The 19,875-nt window shown below is 43.7% G+C and overlaps 1 protein-coding gene across 1 annotated transcript; it reads left to right on the top strand.

Annotated features, from left to right (window-relative positions):
• The first annotated feature begins 25 nt into the window (after positions 1-25).
• On the top strand, positions 26-19,155 carry nuak1b (NUAK family, SNF1-like kinase, 1b). The gene is made up of 7 exons (XM_046394249.1): positions 26-1,343; positions 6,229-6,349; positions 10,393-10,544; positions 11,701-11,766; positions 11,888-12,007; positions 13,604-13,736; positions 14,716-19,155. Exons 1-7 carry the CDS (start codon positions 1,044-1,046, stop codon positions 15,807-15,809), a joined length of 1,986 nt encoding a protein of 661 aa, XP_046250205.1. The 5' UTR covers positions 26-1,043; the 3' UTR covers positions 15,810-19,155.
• Positions 19,156-19,875: the final 720 nt, after the last annotated feature.

Raw genomic sequence — 19,875 nt, 5'->3', positions numbered from 1 at the left:
CTCATACTGTACCAGAAGAGGAGAGGGGAAGAGAGCACAAAGAGAGAAGGGAAGGGAAAAAAGACAGGGAAGGAGGAGGTCTGCGTAAACCCCGCCTCCGGTCTCGGATCCTCTCGCAATCCTTATTCACAGCCTCTCACGTTGACGACAGAGAGAGAAAGGGGAGAAACAAGAAGAAGGGCATACGAAGAAGAAGAAAAAGAAGGGGCGCAGCGAAACGACCATGGCAATAACCAAAACGTCTCAGCTTGAGATAGTGTCCGATCACAGCGCACCTCTTCCACCGTCGACCCCCGCACGGAGCATGCAGGCGCACAATAGAACAGAGTCTAGATGAATGAGGAGCTATACCTGGGCCGTGGACAAAATGAGGGTCATCTTCATCCAAAACGCCGGTTTCGTCGCAGCTTTCTCGCCTTTTAGATGTGAGTCGGTGATGTTGGCAGCGTTTAGGACGACGTTTAAGGTGAACGAGCCAGAATTAACCACAGCCAGACTATGCCAGACCATTAATGAGTGAGGAGATCGATTTAATTTAGTCTTTTTTTTCTTTTATTTGGATAGAGCTTGCACAGTTATTATTGCCAGTATATCATCTTTAAATCGAAAGTGTGTTCAGCATTCGGCACGCTGCCTGCTGTCGACGTCTGAATACATATTTTATTACGAAATTGGCACTAGAATTAATACTATCCGGTGATATAGTACCATGTATCAGGTAATTATGGACCGATAATGTCCTTTTAGACTTTGTTGTGATTAAACCGTAGTAGATTGATTATATAGCGATAATAACATGAATAGGTAGGAGGAGAAATCTCTGTCTGCTTTGATCAAAGCCAACTGATCAACCAAGACAATCTGGAAATGTTAGTTTCCACTTGTAATAATGTGACTAGTAGGCTACGCGTAATTCCGTGTAATTTATTTATTTATTATTACTATTATTAGACCTATAAGTATTGTATGATATTATCAATTTGTTTTGGTAGTTTGAAATAATTAACAGCGGGAAGGTTGTTTAAAACCACTTCCCCAGTGAGATGGAAACCGCTTATTTATCGCCCCACCGGGGGGCAACCCGTCCCGAGGCCCAGAAAGTCCAAACCTCAGCGGGCAAACCGGCTGGGGGTGACCTCTCCCCTCCACCTCCAGCTCCACCCCTGCATGCCGGCAGCTCACCCGAAGAGACCCCGGCAAGCAGTGATGGACGGAGAAACTCGGGCGTGAAGAAACACCACCACAAGCATAACCTGAAGCACCGCTACGAGCTGCTGGAGACGCTTGGAAGGGGAACCTATGGGAAAGTCAAGAAGGCCATCGAGCGGCACTCCGGCCGAGAGGTGAGCCACTTGAGAGGCGCTCTGAGCAGCTGTAAACATCTGTTATGGTGCTTTTAGTGCGTCCAGACGCTTCCTAAACATGCATACTTTTGCAGCGCTCAGTTGCCAGTCCAAATAAATACTTTGTTGCTCTCAGAGGCGTGTGTGCACGTCCTTCCCCCGGGGACCCCCCCATGTTCCAAAGGGCCCATGGGACCAGTGAGTTGTGGCTGCACACGCCTTGTCCTATGCGGGGCCTCACGACCGGATGCTGGAGTGCAAATCCGGCTACTGACTGACTGATGTAACTTCAGTGATTCCCCTAAGCATCACTGTAAGCAGCTAACAGTCCCCCAAGGATAGGGCCCGTCACATTTTTTTGTTTATTGTTTTAAGTGTTTTCGACATCCTTTCGGTTCTGTTTTTATGCTTGTGGGTGTGAGTTTGTGTGCACTAGTTCCCCCTCCACTTTCTGCTATCTTTGTCATAGTAAACCCACCATCTGCTGGTATGAACATCTCCCCAAATATTTTCACGCGTGGCAAAATTTGACCCCCCCCATCCCCCGAGCCCACCTTGGCAGGACATGAGGAACTTTCCATGCACAGAGAATGTTAGGGAGGAAACTTAGTATAGGTCATCAATGTCCCCCAATGTTTTCATAACTCCTGGCAAATGCATGCTAGAGAGGGGGACCATAAACTCTTTGGTAGGGCTTACTCTCTCTTGGCCTGTCCCACTTGGCTTCTTGTCCTTTCTGCAGTGTGTTTTCCTATTCATTATTGCCATGGCAGCAACACTGATGGGAAGCATTACAATGACTAGCATTTTAAAATTGCACAATGTATATTGACTCTAAAGGTCAAAGTATCAGATGTTGACAGGAGTGAGTACTGTTTTACTCAAACAGCATTTGACTGTCATCTGTCAGTATACAAATCAAAATTCAGTGGCCTAATGCCTTCCGTTATCCTGCAATTTGCTGCAAAGTCTTGAGCATAACATTCAGACTTAAAATAGCGTGTCAGTCAAGTGTAGCACTTCCATGCAACACTGTGTTTTTCACGTGGACATTTGTATATGTTGGGGAAGTCCTTTGAAAATCAGCGCCTCTGCTCATGGAGAAGCAGCAGAAAACAGACCGAGAGCGAGCATGACTGCCGGGCCACCTCACCGGCCACATTTGTCTGGCGCTGTGTTACTAGAGTTTACTTGACCTCTGACTCCAAGGTAGTCTCTTGTGTCCATATGGCAGATACGGCAGTGTGGTGAGACTGTTATGCAATAATCTCGGCTCCGTCTACCTTTTCCTGTTTGGTTCCACAAATGAGAAGAGCAGAGAGACAGCAAAGTGAGGAGACAGACTGAGGAAGTTTTTTTGTGCGACTCCGTGCACGTACGTTTGTGGAATGAACTGAAGGCAGTTGAGGGAGATTGATTAGATGTAGGCATGTTTCACTGTCAGGTGAAGTGGAACTGAGTGACTGTCTGCTTTAATCTGCAAAGCCATATGTTGCACTGCTTGGTAGCTCAGGGAAAGCCCACAATTATGCGGAGTGCTATTGATCATAGAGATGGTAGTCGGGGCATGTGACACGTGCACAAGCTCATGTGTTTGTGCGAGTCTCTTGAAGATGTGTTTTATATCTGTATACTCATGACAAAGAGACTTTGTGTCTTAATGTGGTATGTGCCATCTTAATGACTACAGAGAAAAGGTTGTGGTGACAGTAGGGCCTAAAATGGTCAGTGACACATGAAAGGCCATCCACAGCAGGAAATGAGATTGGAGGGGAAGGTTAATATCCTGTATGGGGGATCCACCACAGACTTGTGGGGGGTGGGTGTGGGCAGTTAGCACGGAGACACAGGGAAGCCCACCACCATAACAAGAGAGGGACAGCCTCAGTTAAAGGGGTTAGAGAGTCATATTAATATGAATTTAAAGCACCAGATTACATCATTCCCCAACAATGGATTCGCTGGAGAGGTACGCGAAAGGGGAAAACACTGACATTCCTCTGCTATATGTGGTGCTGTTGACAAAGCATTGTGATTCCTGGCTATGTTTGAGAATATAGTTCTCTGGAAAACTGACGGGCCTCTTCCTCCCACTAACCCCCCCCCCCCCCCTCCCACCTCTGAGTCAGACACACACACACACACGCACACAGGCAGGCACAATCAACACAACAGATGATCATGATCTTTAGAAAATGTGGGGAAGGGTGAGCTTGTGATGAATACTTCATCTATTTTAATGGCCTGAGAAAGTGCAGGAAGATGTCAGGCTCCACTGAAGCGAAACATGGACTTTCACTTCAAACGAGCTGTGTTTTGCGAACAAGGGGGTTGGGTGGGGAGCAAGGGGTCCAGACAAGGCTGGCCCCATACCTGGCAGGGGCCGCCGTGGGCAGCAGTGCAGCGCCTGTTTGCGCTGAGTGACAGTAATAGGGATCCACTTAAGGACAAGCGTAGTTGTGTCAGTCAGACAGGCCAGCTGGCAAGTGGCTGATCTGCAGTCCTGTTTAATGATCCACATCGGGGTCAGGGCAGGGGAACATGAGGAGATACACAAGAGATACCTGGCTTTGTCTCAAGCCCGATGTGGGAGAGCTGGCTCGTTCAGTGAGTTAACATACAGTGTGTAATTAAGATCATAGCTGTTAAAGATTGATTACTACCCTTTAAGGAGAAAGGGTTTTAGGCAGAAGTTACACAGAGAAAGTTTAGTTGCCTTTGCGTGTAACTTTTATAGGTCATTTCTCAGTTGTTGCCTAAATTAATGAATTCCTGAATTAATTCCTACATTAAATCCAGGAAGGTGACTCACATTCTGCCTTGCTGCTAAATGTCGAAGTCAGAAATGTTACTCATGTTTTGGGGATCAGTGATAAAATGTTGATGAATCTGATGAGGTAAGGGAAAACATCAGCATTAAGACAGAAACAACTTTTACCAATTATGAACGCAGCATGTGGACCCCCTGGACCCTATCTTGTTTATTATGGTATCATTTCTTTAAATTCTGTGTAATCAAGGCATGCTCTGGAAGGGAACTATTCCGGTTTGGGGTTATTTTTATTGATGTACACGGTAATTAGCTTGGCACCCGCTACTGCCTGTGGTTTCTGCTGCATGGAATAAAGCTGGGCTCCTCAGAGTATTACTGCTTAGCTAGGAGAGGACAAAAGTTTAAACTAACAGAATTCAGAGTGTACAGACTCTATAAAGGTCTGATCAAAGCAAACCCAGGATTCAATCCAGAATGTTTAGGCTACAATTACAGTGACATGTGCTAGACTGTGTACTTTCGATTGGTTTATTTGGAGAAGGCCGCTAACCTTTCATTTAAGGAGTGCAAGGCTAGAGGTTTGAATGCATCCAGTTGCAGCTGACTCGTAAGCCGATGCCATGATAGTGAAAAATCTTCAAATCAAGTGTAGCTGCTGACTGTTGAGTCTCCTGTAGCAGGGCCACTGGCAAGGCAAGTACCACAGGCTGAATTACTTCCTCAACCCTTGCTCATTCTCATGAAACTCCCTGCAGGCTAGCTCTTTCAAAAGTAGGCCGTTAGCGGTTGTTAATCAGAATGACTAAAAATAAGACACAGAAAAAGAAATCAGGTAGTGATTTAATGCCTTCTCAAGGACTTTTTGACAGGGAAGCAAACACAGCTGTGAAGATTAAGGCTGCCATCTGATGTATGGAGGAGCACACTGACCTCCATGCCTCCTTGGCTTTGTGCAGAAACCATGAACTTGTAACACCTTGTTTGCCCCTTTACTTGTGGTCCTTATTGGCTCTGTGGATGATTTGTTGGTTATTCAGACACTCTCGGTGTCCGAAGGACAAAGCTTGCCGACTTTGGTGATCCCTAGCGCCACCATGCGGTTGGTATTTGTGGGTTTGAGAAAAATATCTCCACAACTATTGGGTGGATTGCAGTGAAACTTTGCGCAGACATTCATTCACTGGATGAGTTACAGTAACTTTAAACACTTTGTTTTTTCACCACATACCTGAAAAACTCATGACATTCCCATCAGCCCCAGCTGCTCTTTGTGTGTCACACTAACCAGCAAATGTTACCCTGCTAGCACACTAAAACTAAAATGATGAACACGATAAACATTATTGCTGCTAAACATCAGCATTGTAATTATGAGTATTACAGCACCACTGGGCTCCTACTGCATATTACTGTTCTCTAAAAACAACTGCCGCAAGATAGACGGTTGCTGTGGAAACCCCATGTTTCACTTTCAGTCTGACTTCTGATTCTGTTAGAGACAGGTTGGGGGCCCAGATCAGAGACCCATCCCAAACTCTGACTAATACCTGCTTATATGCTGGTCCAGGCTCTAAAAGTGTGCAAAGCAAACCTCCATTATGGAACCACGTGCCAGGGTGTTTTCCTCAGAGTGCACCTTCATTTTGCTTCTCATACAGAAAAGAGGCTGAGTAAATTATACCGTGTGAGGCGAAGATGACACCTCCTTCTTGTCTGACTCATCCTGCTGTCGCATCAGCAAGGCCTGCTGATGAAGTCAAAAGGTTGTCCTATAAGACCCCTGATAGGGGAGATGAATGAGGTTGATAGAGAGGTTGAGACAGATAGACATTACATGACGTACAGTATGTACTCTGCAAGAGCAATGTACATTTTAAAGTTAACGGATAACATTAAAAATGTGTCTTAAATATAAATAAAGTTTTATTTTACAGTTTTCTACTGTCATTTCATTACCAAATTAAATCAACATATCTATTTCATCTTTTGAAGTAAATAAAATAAAATGTTTCAAATTGCTATACATAAAGCACCCAAGCTATCTTTTACTTTGAAATTTTATATTGCTGTCAGTCTGATCTGATCAAACTTTTTTCTGTCCTCTGTTTCTAGGTGGCTATCAAGTCGATTCGGAAGGAGAAGATCAAGGATGAGCAGGACATGGTTCACATTCGCAGAGAGATTGAGATCATGTCATCCCTCCGCCACCCACACATCATTTCTATATATGAAGGTGAGGGTCTGCGGCATGTCTGGAAATACACACATAAACATGACAAATGATAACACCCTCGTTTCACTTGAGCACACATAAGCAAAAACACACATGTCCAAAATTGAGCCCTCCCTCAGCTCATTCAGCACTTGTGGCCTCACTACAGGATTGTCATGTTATGACATGCAGATGTCATAATAAGACCTGGACTACAGTTCTGGGATGTTATTCATCTTCTCTGCTCTGTCTGGCTGCCTGGACCAGTAAAAGTCTGGATGGCTTTAACTGCATCTGGCTATCTCTGTGAACGTGTGTTTGTGTGTGTGTGTGTGTGTGTGTATGTGTGTCTGTGTATATGTGTGTGTGTGTGTGTGTGTTGAAAGAAAGTGAGTGTAAGAGGGGTGGTATTCTACGGGATTGCCTCTCCCACATCTAAGAGGTCTCATCTCTTGTCTTCTATGGTCTTGATCTCAGGGCCAGACATCTGCTGATACTTAGAGACAACTGCAGCTGGGAACCAGACTGTACTCGTGTATGTGTGTGTGTGTTTGTACAAATGTGTGTCTGCATGAGCTCTTTTATATTTACATATATGCATGAGCCAGTAAATGTGGTTGTGTGTGTGTGCAGCTAGAGAGTCACTGGACTGACCTCAGTCACCCAGGCCTGCACCCTGTCTGACCCTGGTCCAGTGCTATGCAGAGGGAGGAAGGTCTTAAGCCTTCCCTTGAGCAACGTCAACATATATCTACCCCAGGAAGCAACTCACTAAATATGATAGACTTCGAGTCTGGCTTAAATGGCTCACATGTTTACTCTTTGGGACCTTTTTTTGGGATATGAGTCCTTTTGAATGACCTTTACCTCACTGGAAGAAAACATAGATTAGAATTAATGGTGAGTGTAAAGGTTGAACAATTCCCATTGAATTCTTTCACCATATTGCTTGCAATTAATCATCCCTTATAATGTAGTCTGGGCCTATGTGCAGGCAATTAAAGTCACAAGGCGCTGCATTGTAGGTCAGTTTCATATGATTTGTGACTCGTGACTATTTTTATGCCTGTGTCAACAAAGCAACAGTTTCAATGTCCTTTTCAGGGTAGCTGCACTGGCACAATACAAGCCAGTTGTGTGCCACTGCCCAAACTGGTTTACCCACTGCCCTTCAGTTTCAAAGTTTCCTCATGTTGTTATCAGCAACGTGAATATGTGACAAACATCGCTATTTGTCATGGGAACGTGCCAGCAGTCAGCTGGAGGGCTGAAGTGTGGCAGAGTTTTATGTGTGTTGTAGGAAAATGATTAAAAGAGCACACAGCTTTATATACTCCAAGGAGGCTGCATGGTATTCCTATGTGTACTGCCTTGCTTTATATGCAGTTCGCTCCACCAATGAACTCCACCAGACTCATTGCTCTCTCTCTTTCTCCTCAAACCCAGCATTTACTGTTGTGGTCTGGCCTCCACCCAGCTTTGCTTTAGAAATATATATGTATGGCCCTGAGATTTGTGTATCCGGCAACACCCTCTTCAACAGCCCCTGCTAACTGCCTTGTGTGAAGCAAAGCTGAAACAGATGTGTATGTGAAGAGGGATTTTTACCACTCCCTCACATTCTGCATCCATCAGCATGCTGCGCAGGGATTTTGCTCCTCAGGCATAACTAAGTACCCCAGTGCTCTCCTTTTAAAACAAACAGTCAACCCCGAAGAATGCTGTAAGTGCAAAAATGGATACATCTAACTAAGCAGCAGCACGTTCTTGTACATATTGTTAGATGCTGTAAAGCTAAGTTCAACAAAATTGATGCAAGTTAAAGGATTAGTTTGACATTTTGGGAAATATACTTGCTTGCTTTCTTTGCAAAAGGTTGGATGAGAAGATGACAACTCTTGTGACTGTACAGTGAATATGACAATGCAGTAGCAGCCTAGTGTTAGCTAATTGTTTTCTACGCGAGAAGAAAGTTTGCTTTCCTTAATGTCACATTTACCATACAGATAAACCCAGCCTTCAGCAAGAAAGCATAAGAAACTATATTTACCAAAATGTCAAACTATTCCATTATGAGGGAAAGATGACATAAGGAGATGATATAAAGTCAAAACAGACATAAAACCTTTCACCTGCTGTGAGTGAAGAGTCACAGTCTTTACTGCATTCATTATACTGCATTCTTTAAAGGTGAGGTAAGCCTAGATAGTAATTTAAACTCTGAAGATCTTTTGTTGTGGTATCTCAAGATAATGTAAAGTAAACCAGTTCCAGAAAAAAACAGTTGAAGCTTTCACCGTTAAAACCTCACCTAAATCTGTGTAGATTTCAGTACGCGTTTATTGTCTGCATCAATAGTATTCCGCCACTGTGACACTTTTGGTACTCTTCTTCTTGTCCCCTATGCATCTTGTGACAGTGGTCCATCATCAGTGCAGGCAATAGGACAGTAGGTGTTAATTTGTCAGATGTGAGGGCCTGACCTGTGAACAAAAAGCCCAATGAGTGACTGCGAGGCTGTAGTGGTGGCTGGTGTGCCCATCTGCCTGTAACAAACCCAAGTTATGTAAGCCAGGTAATTACTCCACCATCAGGGGTCAAAGGTAAGCGGGAGTGCATGCTGAGAATTTGCTCTTCATGCACAGCCCCACCATGGATCACTGTGAATGTCACCCCAGGTCACCACTCTGTCCGCCAATCAGAGGCCCGGATCTGCTCTGCCCTTGCGGGTGGCTGGCTTGCAAGTCTGTTACTTCTCGAGCAGACAGTCAGTCACAAGCGGTGAGCATTACCATCACTCAGCAACTGTGTGTTTTTGTAGAGGATTATATCTTTAAAAGGACCCTGGGAGGAGGGGGAGGAGAGTAGTGTGACAAAATATGAAGGTGCTCACTCAAGGGTGCAGAAAGCAGAGGCCCTCACCCTGCTAACCCTGCTGTGTGGGAAAATCAACCCACACAATACGGAGCAACACGTCTGACTGCGTTGTTGTCATCTCCTCAGTATTCCCTCAGTCTTCCTCTTAGCATTTTCATTCCCTTCATGCCAGGGCGCTGGGACAGAAGTGTGTTGCCAAGTTGAAATTATACACCTGCAATAAGGTTACTTTTCTCCAGTCACCAGATGTGTAACAAGTCATCATTTTATTTCAAGTGATATTGTTAGTTAATGTAAAAAAAAAAACAAAAAAAAAAACAGTTCAATCAAGTTGTCCTCCTAAAAGTCAGATTGAAAATGAATTATTGCGTATTTTTCATATCCTTTTTCTTGATTAGTTTTAGGCGTGTCATGTAAAAAGGCGTATAGCGTACACTGTTAATGAGTAAACAGAAGACTGAGAAACACTGACATGCATATTGCTTGGCCTCCAATATTATTCACATACAAAACATATGACAAACTGTTGAGTAATGAATTACCAATGAGTGGTGCAATACTTTCTCAGAGTAATTATGAGCACAAATTGGCTGTGAAAATGAGAACTTGCACCTTGTTGTCATAATAAACTGTTGTACAACAATTTATGTGAATATTTTCCCGTCGGATGGACATTGGGTATGGTGGTTAAGAATGTGGAAGTGTGTTGTGAAATGTGTTGACATGATGTCAAGTTGAAGTGCGATGTGTCAAGAGCAATTACTTGACATTGCAGTGTGCCCGCTGTCTGCAAAGCTGCAAACCTGCTTTCTCTCTGTTCTCACTGATCTCCAGTCGCTCTGGTCTCTGAGGAGTGGGCTTGATTGAGTTAACAGGCCCTCCCTGCAATGTTGTGTAGGAGCCAAACACATGAGGTGGGGTTTGGGTGATGTAACCCCTGGGAGATGTGTAGAGATGTAATGTGCTTCTCTGGAATTTGGGTTCCTGCTCCAAAACAAAAGGTTGGGGCAGTCAAACTGGTTTTCTCTGCTTTTTACATAACAACATTATTCCATCCATTTGTGATTTTAAGATGAACGTGGAATGGTTTTGTAAGGTGTCCTCCCATCTCTCTTGGTGTTAATACAGATGTGTTTTCCTAAAAGAAGATAATAATGGACTCCTATTGTTTTCTTTTAATTTCTCAGTGTTTGAGAACAAGGACAAGATCGTGATCGTGATGGAGTACGCCAGCAAGGGCGAGCTGTATGACTATATCAGCGAGCGCCGGCGGCTGAGTGAGCGGGAGACGCGACACTTCTTCAGGCAGATAGTCTCTGCCGTACACCACTGCCACAAGGTTAGAAAAACCCGTACCATACTGTACATAGAGAAAAGCTTGCACATTAATTTTCTTCGTCACTTTAAATCCCTATTTGCCTCTCCTACACACACCCACACTTTGCTTTCTAGGCTGCTCAATGTAACATAAACCATGCACCTCCACAGTCAGCCTTATAGCCAGTTGCAAGCCCTACACGGTGTGCTTTTCTTGGCCCGCTGGTTTTAGGGAGTCATCTGTTTCTGAGTGAAGATGGAACACAGACCAGTTTAATTCGGGTTTACACTCTGATTACAGTTCTCCAAACAGGTCCTGCATTAATTCTGTCCTCATCTGCTGACACACTGATGGATGTCCCAAGATACCCCCCAAAGCTTTTCCCCAGAGATTTAGCTCCAACCACACCCACGTCAATCCCTGTTCCACACCTCACTAACTACCATCAAAAACCCAAAGGTCCTGGGACTTGTTTGCATGGGTTCCCCTCTTGTCATTCTCTTCCCCGCCAGAGATAGGGATGATGTCATGGTCCTCAGATAGGAGAGTCCCAGACAGCCATGAATGATGAATCATCACTACCAAGCTCAACCTCCTGCTGGGTGGGGTGGTGTGAGTCACTGACACAACAGACAAGCAACCATTTCTTCCTTTTCAGTCAGGCTTATGTGAACATGAACACCCTCCCAAGCAATAACCAATGAGAGGTACCATCCTGAACGCAATGCTGTTGGGGGTGTGGGGTGTGGGGGCAGTCACCCCTCCACATCTAGGCTGGGTTCTGTCTGTCTGTATACCACATGTTAATTCTAGACATTTTTAAAAACCCAGGCACTAACAGCATAGTTGCTTTTTAATCCCAAGATGTTGTGAGAACATCATTCATACAGGGTGGTAATTACAGGCTCATGCTTATGTGACACATGTGAGTCGGTTTAAAAAGAAAATCACAGCAGATGTCAGCCTAAAAAACCCCAGAAGGGACAAGACCAATTAAAGAGTACTAAACCAACAGGCTGCCTTGATTTCCCCTAGGAGCCACAAGCTAACATTGTCAGAGTAAATCATCTCATCCTAATACAATGGACTGCTTATTACTTGGATCCATCTCTCATGAATAACGCACTGATGGATCAATCAATCAATCATTAATTTGTTTTTTCTTATTGTCTTTCAGAATGGAGTGGTGCACAGGGATCTGAAACTGGAAAATGTGCTACTGGATGAAAACTGTAATATTAAGGTAAGTTTTCTCGCTTGGTCTGTGTTGTGTTACCCACAGGAGTAGAGTGTTTTACCTCAAATGATCTATGCACAAGGTATTAACCATGGAATAAGATTCACCTATACTCCTGTGTCCACAGATTGCTGACTTTGGGCTGTCCAACCTCTACCATAAGGACAAGCTGCTGCAAACCTTCTGTGGCAGCCCGCTTTACGCTTCACCAGAAATAGTCAATGGGAGACCGTACCGTGGGCCAGAGGTGAGGCCCACTGAGCCTAACAGTGACAATGGCTGCAGCTGTTTGCATGTGAACTTAATTCCCAGGACATGGTTTTCTTTTTACATATCAACCATCATCGTTATTGTCCTCCTCGGCTGTGAAATGGGGAGTGAAACTCTTAGAACTCTCACCTAATAGCTTTCATCATTATTATCTCACTAGTGATTATAATCATCACGTAGGCCATACACTATGATGTGGATAGGCTTTATTTTCTTTTTCTTTGATGGGATTACTATTAGTCTCCAGTCAAGGGGAGGTCTCTCTTGCATCGCCACAGTGGGTCAGCTCAGACACTGTCTGCATCTCTCTCAAGTCTCCCCCTTCCTACGATGTCTGGGTTCTTTGAAGTGAGGAACTGGAGGATGTTTTTTTTTTCTTACTTTCTCATCATCTTAATGGGATCGGAATGAGCTCCATAGCCTCAAAAAGACTCTCATGGTCAAACTCAAATAGTTTTGGTGAAAGAAAGAGTGAAAATGTCTCCCTAAAGCCACATATCTGGCAGTTCTAGAGTCATTCTGAAGGGCGTTGTCTTTAAAATTGCATCAGTTACATGAAACAAAGCAACAGAAAGAGGGAAAAAAAACCTTGCATTTTTAGATATTCAACTCCAACCATTCAATTTAGCGTAATTCACTATAATTTACTCCAGAGTGCTAAAAACTACAGCAGTCCGATTGCAATCGAAATTACAGAACCACGGTTGGGGTGAGGCCACAAATTACAGCAAACACAGGCAACGAAAATAGAACACAACAATAGTGCGTGCCCTGTCTCGCCCTCGGGAATTAACCCATGGCAACAGGAGAGTGAAACATTCTTGATGTGGGTCCAGATCCTTAGAGGAAGTATATCAGCTCCCTAACTGGCCCTATCTGATTTCCTCTTCCTAGACTGTGTCTCAGAGCTTCAGCTACTGCCATCAGAAGCACATTCCTGAGGACATCTCATCCTCCCCTAACCACAGTCAACACACACACACACACATCACGTTTCCCTCTCTGTCACCCACACACACACCGAGACAGGTCATCTGCTGATCACTTGTGTCTCCAGCAAGTCGTCAGGGGCCAGGATATCACTCTGCCATCACTCTGCCAGATTCATTACCTCCTTCCATTCTCACCACTTCCCCCGTGGCTCTGCACCTCCTCATGCCCCAGAAACAGTCTTATGTAACCGCTTCCTTCGAAAACCACGTTGCATTAGGTTGGTGGTCAGAAAGTGCTTGCTTCTGACAGAGCAGTAGAGTGTGTGTGCGTGTGTGTGTCTTTGACAGAGATGTCCTTGTGAGATGTTAGCATGAAAAAGTGATGGTGGTACTTATTTGCGTCAAAGTAAACTCGAGCATAACTCTGACTCTGAGCAGAACTGAGCTTATTCCACAGCATTCATTTTAATGCCACGAATCACTAATCAGAACAGGACTGGGAAGATCTAACACACCTGAACTTTTTGTTGTATTTGTTTGTTTCACACACTATATTGTATATGCCTCACCTGACCTGGGAGTGCGTGTTCCGCATATGACTGAGCAAGCTATTTTATGACCATTATTTTTCCTTTCACCAGGTGGACAGCTGGGCTCTGGGGGTGCTGCTGTATACCCTGGTCTATGGGACCATGCCATTTGACGGGGGAGACCACAAGAACCTCATTCGCCAGATTAGCAATGGCGAGTACAAAGAGCCTACTCAGTCCTCAGGTACTGCAGGAACCTTTGCTTTTATTTCCCCCGTGTTTTTTTGTGTATGCAGAGAATACACAACTGCTCCCATTGCCATTTATAAAACTTTGTCATAAACTACATTAGCAACTCTACTTCAGTTGGAGTCAGCCGCAGATAGAGACAGTCAGGTACACCTTTGGTCAGAAACTGAAACCACTGACCTTTGACTTTCTGTCTATAAACTGAGCAGGACTCACACCTTTGTGTAAACTCCAGAAAATGCTTGAAAGTCTTTGAGATGGGGATCCATTAACCGTTAAATGAATTATATAACAGAGTGCTCTCAATGCACATATATAGTACAATCTGCACAGTCCATTACATATGATATGCCTGATGTACTACTGATTGTTTTTATAGAAAGTATTAAGAGTATTTGTTTTTAATTAATCTAAAGTCTGAATGGTTCAGGAACTTAATTTTATGCTAGGAACTGGAATCCAAAGATGTCACAGAAATTGTTTTATTTGTATTCCCCTTATTTTTGAGTTTTTAATGTAACTTAACTGCCCAAGACATTCAAATGCCGTGAATTTTGTTGTGTTTTTAACTGAGGATGCATTACTGTGGTTTGCACAGAACAATGGAAAAACAATCATGTGAAATATTCAGTCCCTAATATTTTTAATAAGGGTATAAAAGCACTGCAGTTGTTTTTAAAAGCTTCTAAATTGAATAATTTCAAACAAAGAAGGAACATGTCAGGAGCAATTATATCACCAGATTTTTATATACATGCTTATTTAATCCATTATTTCATGAAAAGCCACATTAAATATGGCCAGTTCCAGCATCTTTCACTTAAGACAGTCTCAGGTTGTGCTTCCAGTGTCAAACTCACCATCCAACACCATCCAGTACTCTGTTACAGCATATATGTCATCATAGATGGAATTTAATGCCGAGTAGTGTATAGTAAAAAGTAGCAAAATATTCTTGTTCTGTTTCCTGCTAGATGCCCGTGGACTGATTCGCTGGATGCTAATGGTGAACCCTGAGCGTCGTGCCACAGTGGAAGACATAGCTAACCACTGGTGGGTAAACTGGGGCTGGAAAAACAGTGTGTGTGACTGCGAGACCCAACGTGACCACGGAGGCTCGCCCATGCTCGCCCGCTTCATCGACTGGCAGAACCGCACTGAGCCACGTGGTTCTGGAGCCAAAGCTGCAGCCATGCCCCCACTGCTGCGTCAGAGGCCCAAGAAGTCCAAGAAGGAAAATGTGGAGGCAGGACAGACCCACTGTGGAGCAGAGGACAAGCCTGGTCTGAAGAGACCTAAGGGGATCCTGAAGACCAGGGTTGCTGAGGAGCAGCATTCTGCCAGTCTGGAAGAGCCGGAGTTGGGCCAGGCAGCACTGCCTCAACAAACCGACGGTGGAGGGGAAGCCTCATGCCCAGATCGAGACGAAGAGGAGCCAACTCTGGGAGGAGGCTCACCAGCTAAGATGGTGCCATCTCTGCCCAAGAAAGGCATCTTGAAGAACAACCAGCAGCGGGAGTCAGGGTACTACTCGTCACCAGAGCGCAGCGAGTCCTCTGAGCTTTTAGGGGGTGCCAGTATGTCTCTGCTAGCCACCTCCCCACCAAAGAGAGTGATGGGAAGAAAGGGAATCTTGAAGCGAAATGGCAAGTACTCCACCTATAGTGGGCCTCCATCAGCGGCAGTGGTGGCTGGAGTCCTTGGCGAGCCTCCTCCCTCGACTGACTCTGGTCTGTCCCGCAGTCAGAGTCGGCCCTCCAGCATAGTTGGGGAGGACAGCTCAGTCCTGTCCCTGTCGCCCAGCTCCCTCAGTGGGGCTGAGTGGCATTCCTCCACCCCCCACCTCCGCCCGAACATCAGGGCCTGCGTCTCGGCTGAAAACCTGCTGCAGCTCGCCAACTTCAAGGGCTTTCAGACAGCCCCGCCTCACCAGGCACCCAAGTTCAGCCGAAGCCCCAAAACTAAAGGCTCCCCGGGGGACAATGGCAGCTTCTCTTTGCTAGGGGACCTGGAGGACATGACTCAGGTGTACCAGCAAGCCCTGGACATCAGCAGCAACCTCACCTAACAGATGGGTGGCAGAGAGAGAGGAAGTAGAGGGAGCTGTGTGTATGTGTGTGTGTACAGATGTCTTTGAGTGACATTAACGACCAGTGTGTTACTGGGATACACCTTTTGGGAAACTGTGGTTTTCTAAATGGGGATGAAATCTTGATGGAAATGATATGTCTACGCATACCCATACACACAGATGTACACACTTAGGTGCACTTCTCTGGCCAGAGGAAATTTAGTTAGGGTTTTGTGAACAAGAGAGAGAAGGAGCTGGCACGAGAGAATGCCACCCAGTCTGCTTTCTTGGCCCGCCCAGAGACTTTGCTGTGTTCAACATGTTTACATATTCAGCAAGAAGGCAAGTTAGAATCACAAACGCAGCAACCAGAAACTGGTTGGCTCTCGTTGTACACCGCCCAGTTTGAGTTTGAGTTTACAAAAGCACCTTAAAACTCACACAGAGCACATGCTTTTGTGATCTTTACTTCCTTTAAAAAAAAAAAGAAACAAACCAGGGTTTTGTTCCAAAAATAACTGACTTTGTTGATTATTTATTAATATTTTCGTAGCTTTTAGTTTTAAGTGCAGAACTGGTGGGTGCTGGCTGTTACTGGAAGAGTCCGAAGCTCCTTGTCTCCAACTCTGTGTGGAACTGACATATATAATTATGTTTCTCAGCGATGAGAAACAAATATATACTCAGCATATATAAGTATGTCTGCGCTTGTAAAACACGCAGGCAAATATACCTTCATAAAAGCGTATGTCCTATATATGTGTATGATACTAGGGAATATGTAGGAAGTGCCTTTTTTGATTCATAAGAAAAATTATGTATGTCATTTCCTTAAAGTGGAGGGAAAAGCCAGGCCAACCTGTCACCAGTTGTGCTATTTTTTTGATGTTTGTGAATGTGGAAAGACCCAGGGCCTTCAGCACACAGCTGACTATCTCTTGTATCTCTTGTTTTGGAGTTCAAAGGTCAAACAGTTGAGATCAAACAGTCTCGTCTCCCCTTGCCCCATTTCCTTTGCACAAGTAGAATCACACACAGACACACCGGCATCTACAGACCGACTCAGAAAAGACCTCCTCTGTGTTCTTTGTCAGTGTTTTAGTCCATAGTTTGGTTTGTCAGCACTTTATGTGGCTTGGTTGAGCACAGATTTGCTGGCAGCACCAAAGGTCTGGAGGGACTCACCTAGTGGGACATTTAGTTAAGGGAGATGCTGCAGACACCATCTCACAGTCCTGGAATGTGCCTGGCTCTCTTAACCTTGGTTGTTTCACGTTTTCGAGGCTACCTGATAAAACAGGCTGTTTAGTGAGGGCTTCAGGGGATTTTTTTTTTTCTTCTTGCCAAAGACACGTAAGGTTTCCATTGTTGGACTAGTTAATATTTTACCCAAAACTCTTCAAAGAGTGACAGAAGGTGGTTTGTTTTAGCCTGCTGATGACACAGCAAATTCCTCAGACAAAGGCTGGAGACGTGTTGGAGCTAGAGATCTCTATCAGCCCCAGCCCGACTCAGCACAGGTGGGATCTGCGGTCCCTGCTCAGCCCTCCAGCTGTGTATACTGGTCCATTATGTCAACCAAGCACAATTAGCCAGCTATTGTTTTCATATGACAGTAAGAGAGAGGCAGCGTGTAGACGTTTTTATAGCTAGAGGGAGAAGAAAAGAGTGTGAAAGAGTGATGCATGGAAAGGTGCTGAGATTAGAGAGGCTTTCCTGTGGGAAAGGTCAAGGAGTTAGATTTTTTTTTCTGAAGGAATTGTAATGTAGAGTAGCGAAAGTAAAGAAAGTGAGTAGAAAGAGTAGATGGAAAGTTTTTGTTTAATACCAAAGATGTGATGAAGCTTTGACATGAATCAGGGGAATGGATCAGCCAGGGAGTAATGAGATGAGATCTTTTGAATTTTCCTCTGACCGGGGAATCCCCATCAGTGAATGAAATCATCCCCACATTGGCTGTGCCTCACGTTTGTTTTATTTTTCTTTTTGAGTTTTTACTTGAGATGCCGAGGGCTGTTGATACAGCTTGTCTTGAGGCTCGGTGTGTGACTTGTGTGTTCTGTATGGCCTTAGAAAGTGTGTTCAGCAGCAGCAGTAGAACATGGGAGAACGATGACTGACATCATTCAAGATATCAGATGATGTGTATGGAAAACCATGCAGCAGATGACCCCAAGGAAATACATCACATGTTGAATATTTTCCCCTTGTGTGAAGGAAAGGTCCTGGGTATGGATTCAAATGAAAGAGCCGCTGCGTATTATACTGCATTTAATTGCCTTTTGTATTGCATTTTATTGTCAACTGGATTTACAGTGAGAAAATTATACTATGTTAGTATTTTGTTTTATTATGCCTCTGTTTTTGATTTTCCAAAATATAAGAAACTTTATATTGCTTTATGTTATGGCAGAAAATACTTCCTTCCTTGAAGTATTACAATTTCTTTCCGGAAACAGACAAAATTAAAATTGGTGTCATTTCAGTTTGCCTGTGTTTTGATACACCAGTAACAACATCCAAACGGTCAAAGCCGGCTCTTATAAATCAATTGGAATAGGGCGAATTGCATGAATATGTAGTAATATATCAATAGCCAAAGCTAATAAAGCAGCATTTCCACCTCTACCATAGCAAGGGAGGTCAAAAATGTTGGAACAACAACCAGAGCAAAAAGAAAGAAAGCAATGGAAAGAATGTGATGATAAAACTTTAACTCTGCCAAACTGGAATAAGTGGTGCATATCTGTTAGTTAGCAGAAAGTCTAATCATAGGAAAACTTGACTGGATATTGTTATGATAATAATAATAATAAATTAGTATTATTATGTTATTTAAGTATTATTTTTCGTAATGGCTCATTACTATTGTTGGCTATTGCCACAGGGTTTTTTGTTTTGTTTGTTGGTGATCCTGGACTGCCAAGGTGGATTAAGTTGTGTGCCTTTGGTATCTTTGTTTATTTTTTTTTTTTTTTTTTTTTTTTTTTTTTGGTTAATGAAACTTATTCTCATCAATGTGTTTTTATACTTGTATTTATTGGTGATCAAGCCATTTAATTCGTTGTCAAACAGTCCATGTCCATGCTTTGGCCTGCTTTGGACTGTGTGTAGTGTCCAGGATGTACTGCACACAAAAACAGAATTTGTTTCTTCAAAACAGAGTGGTATCATCTCATTGTGAAAGGCAGTGGCCGAGTGTGCATTTTTAAGAGTAACAAATCAATAAGAGCTCCTCAAATCCTGTAAAATGTCTTAATTCATCCATTTGGGTGTATTTCTACTCAACACAATGCCTCTGTTGTACTGTATCAACTCAAATAAATGGATCTTGAAAGTTGCACATGTTTGTTTTTATGCTGTGTGTGGTCATTTGAGTTTACAAAGTTCTCTATAAGTTAAACAGTCATCACACCCGAATAAGGACATTCCCATGAAGTGGAGAAAGAAAACCTCTAATAAATATAGACATAAATTACTCTTGGGTGGGATTTAATATTGAAATTGCAAAGACTCTCCATCTCATTCACAAAATAGGCCAATAAGCCAAGATTGCTGTCTCCCACACCGCTAGCATTTCTGTAATGTATTTGCAGAGTTCAAGCCTCCAGAGTTCAAGCCTGGCTTCCAAAATAAGGAGATGCTCCCATTATGAACTTTGTTATGTGCACAAGTTATTTTTGTTTGATCCAGTGGTGGAACTGGATAAACAAATGTTCTCAGAGGTCAGACTGTGGTAGTGCTACAAATACTTCATCCACTGCTCTTCTTACAGTAAGGACAAGTGTAAAGCAAACTATTACTGGATGTCCTAATTTCTTTTTTAAGATTGTATGACCCAAAAACCTACATGAATGCATCAGGGAGGTCAGCTGTGGTGATCCACATTGCAAAGGTGTTCTATTTTCATCCCAGACTCTAACATAATAAATGAAATGGGTACAAAGGTTGGGGTCAACGTGTCACACTAAAAGAGAACGGGTCATATTGACTGAGTTTGAAAGAATCTGTTAAAACTTCATTTCTTACTTAAAGCAGGCAGCCAGCATATCCAAAGGAGCAC

This window comes from Scatophagus argus, chromosome 7 (genome assembly GCF_020382885.2).
Source record: "Scatophagus argus isolate fScaArg1 chromosome 7, fScaArg1.pri, whole genome shotgun sequence".
In the NCBI taxonomy this organism is placed as follows: domain Eukaryota; kingdom Metazoa; phylum Chordata; class Actinopteri; family Scatophagidae; genus Scatophagus; species Scatophagus argus.
Note: the sequence above shows the minus strand (reverse complement) of the source record. Positions and strands in the feature narration are given on the sequence as shown.